This window comes from Phaseolus vulgaris, chromosome 3 (genome assembly GCF_051622355.1).
Source record: "Phaseolus vulgaris cultivar YP4 chromosome 3, ASM5162235v1, whole genome shotgun sequence".
NCBI lineage: Eukaryota > Viridiplantae > Streptophyta > Magnoliopsida > Fabales > Fabaceae > Phaseolus > Phaseolus vulgaris.
In genome coordinates this window covers 46,149,426-46,152,741 of record NC_143500.1, presented here as the reverse complement: position 1 = coordinate 46,152,741, position 3,316 = coordinate 46,149,426, and the positions used below count along the sequence as shown (strand labels likewise).

Here is a 3,316-nt window from a genome sequence, read left to right as displayed (position 1 = left end):
TCTCAATAATATAATGTTTAAATTAAAATATAATTATATATAAATTATTGAACTTCGAAAATCGAGAAGCCTGTTACCAAAATTCTCGAGAATGAATAACTACAAAAGAAATAATAAATAAAAACTATTTTAAAGATAAAAATAATTAGATCATATTGAAAGTATATTCCATACTTGGTTTCGCGATTGTATTCTTTATATTCATGTGAACAAAAGTTACTAAAAATAATGTTAATCAGCTAGATGTAGATTATGGACCAAACACACAGTCAAATGAACCAGTTGGCCTGAAGCCATAAATCGATAATTATTATGATTCAGTTTAATTGGGTAATTATTCAGAGATAAATAAAAAGTAAAATAGTAGTGGTTGCACGTGGAGTGATAAAGTGCAGTAGTCACGGGGTCGTTGCAGAGACCATGGCTGTGTTTGCTTTCTATTCGTTTTTATTTTTTTCTCAAATTTGTTTCGCAGTGCCCTAGTTGGGTGTTGGACAGAAGTTCTAAAGGGAAAGTAATTTTTCTGATCAGCCAGCTAATGCTTTCATCACCAAAAAGACAAACATTTGAAGGAAGCAATAAAATGAGGTGTTTGTAACATTAATCATTTATCAATCAGTCAAATAAATAACACTATCATCTTTGATTCCTTTCGCTTTACATAAGAAAGCGTTGGGATTTATTTAATGCGACACTTTTCCTGATAAAAACAAACACTAATTAAAGCGACAGAATAACGAGGAGTTAACCATCCATGCACGTACTGGAGAATCGAACCACGATGAATGAAATTTGGAAAATAAAACAACAGAAAGCCGGAAGTAGCACCAACTTGTGTATTGGCCATGATTAAGAACATTGGAAATCACGTGGGGCTTGTATAGAGCAAACGTTGAGAAGCAAGGAGAGAGAGATGGGAAGGTTGAGGTTGATGCCCAAAATGTTTGCTCTAAGGGCAGTGCAGAGACACACTGCAGCCTCAAGATCAACGAGACCACTGAGGAGACTGCAGCAAGGGGTAACTGGTGGTTGACCCAAGGTGACGTTCACCAACCCGTTTAGCACATTGGCACACACTCCTAGTTTGAGTGCATCACGGGGGCAAGAGGCACCAGAACCACCAGAGCCGCCTGAACCACCAGAGCCACCTGAACCACCAGATCCACCAGAACCACCAGAGCCACCCGAACCACCCGAGCCACCGGAACCTCCCGGGCCACCGGAACCACCCGGGCCACCGGAACCACCTGAAGGACTTGGTTTCACAGGCTTATGCTTTGGCCTAGGCTTATTGCCAGGGCATGTCCCACAAGAGGAGACAAGGGCAAAGAAGAGGATGTTGAGTGTGAGGAAAAGAGCAAGGGAAGAGTGAGTTTTGGAACCCATCTTAAACTCTTGTAGTTGCTAATATTTCTTTCAACTAAATGAATCACAAACACTACTTAGCTACAAAAGAGAAGAGAGTGTTTGTGGGGGTATGAGTTATTGGCAATGAATGGTGGTTTATATAGTGTTTTTGGAATGAAGGTAGGGTAAATTATTTCAGAACAAATTACTGAATTTATATTTATTAAAATAGTTAAACGGGTTTAAGAGAAGGGTTTTAGCTGGCAGAGAAGGAACCTTGAATTAGGTTTTGGATGCTTGTGAGGTGATATTGTGGGTCTCAAATTCAACGGCGCATGATCCAGGGTAAAGTTTTGGCACACGTGGACCACTCCATTGCACCGTAGGATCAGTGAAAATGCAGATATTTTTTAAAGGATGTATAATAATAATACCAGCATTCATACCTCAATTTTTCATCAGGGTTTTTTTGGATACCTATAAACTCTACAAAACACCTTATTCATTTTTTTTTCTATCTTTCCAACATATTATAATTTATAACTTTGTTCTTTTATTTATGTCTCTATTTAAGCCTATACATTATTAGCATATAGGATGCTCAAAAAATATATTATAATTTATAACTTTGTTCTTTTATTTATGTCTCTATTTAAGCCTATACATTATTAGCATATAGGATGCTCAAAAAATATTTTCCTTCTTTTTATCATTCTCTTTTTACACGGCATATCCTAATTATATTTATTATTTATCTGCTTTATTTCCGTCTCTCTCTAAGTAATGCTAGGCGCATAAATATCTACAAAACATTACTCTTTTCAATTACTAATTTTGCACGTGGAATAGAGATACGTTAATAATATTTAGTTAGTTGGTCACTAATAGCTTATAGCAAGCTTAAATCATGATTTAGAGGTGTGTATATGATTTTCTTTTACTTATTTGAGTTTTAGATTTATTAAATATATACTTAAATAAATTGCTTATTTATCTCTGGTTCATAGACTTTTAAACTTTTAAAATAAAAAATAGATTTTAACTTTAAGTTTCAATTTATTCCAGTTTAAAAAAGTACAGTATACTTTAAGCATGGTATACATTATATAATATATCTTCGTAATTTATATGAACTCCTTTTAAATATAATATATCTTCATAATTTATATGAACTTTAAAAAAGAGGATATGATGAGTTTAAATATAAATATATATAATAAAAAGTAAATTTGTAATTAAATTATATAAAAAATATTAAAATAATAGTATTAAAACTTGTAATATAGTTGTATTAAAACTTCTCAATATATTATTATCCTTTAACTAATCATAATTTAAGTTTAGATTATGAATCATGAGCACCGACAACTTTCTCGACTAGAGGAGATCTCAAACTAGGAGACACACACTTCTGTTAAATAGTTTATTTTGTCCGATTTTTTTTTTTTTTACACAACACTTGTTTGTTATATTTTTTATACGTCATTTACATGTTTGAATCGCGTTTTTTTTATGCATAAGCAATCATGATTTGAATATTATATTTGGTAAACTAGCCCGGACACATACATATTTATACACTAAAAATTATGGTAAATTTAAATTATTTAACCACAGCAAGATTTATTTTGATTAATAATGCAAATATATAATTAATATTTGGTAATTTATAAAAACAATAATTCATAATTTAGAGTAATTCCAAGTATAATAAAACTTAAGATAATGTAATATATTGATATATTTGAATACAATAAAATGTATAATAAACGAATTGCGTTTAATTTTAATAAATTTCATTTATGAAGATAGAAATACGAAGGTTCTATAGGATCTTTCTGTAAAGGACAAATGAAAAACTATGTACTATATATGAAGACAGACTCAAAACAAATTAAGGAAACAACATATAGTTATTTAGAACAAAAGCATTTTTGTCTTCCTATACAAGCAGCCAAGTACCTAAAGT

At 31.7% G+C, this 3,316-nt stretch overlaps 1 protein-coding gene across 1 annotated transcript; it reads right to left on the bottom strand.

The window, feature by feature from the left end:
• Positions 1-565: 565 nt before the first annotated feature.
• LOC137808054 (14 kDa proline-rich protein DC2.15) lies at positions 566-1,494 on the bottom strand. The gene has a single exon (XM_068608961.2). The coding sequence runs from the start codon at positions 1,384-1,386 to the stop codon at positions 850-852; it is 537 nt and encodes a 178-aa protein (XP_068465062.2). The 5' UTR covers positions 1,387-1,494; the 3' UTR covers positions 566-849.
• Between the last annotated feature and the right edge of the window lie 1,822 nt (positions 1,495-3,316).

Bases quoted from the DNA above. Each gene is read 5' to 3' on its own strand.
- LOC137808054 (XM_068608961.2), bottom strand. From the start codon at position 1,386: ATGGGTTCCAAAACTCACTCTTCCCTTGCTCTTTTCCTCACACTCAAC.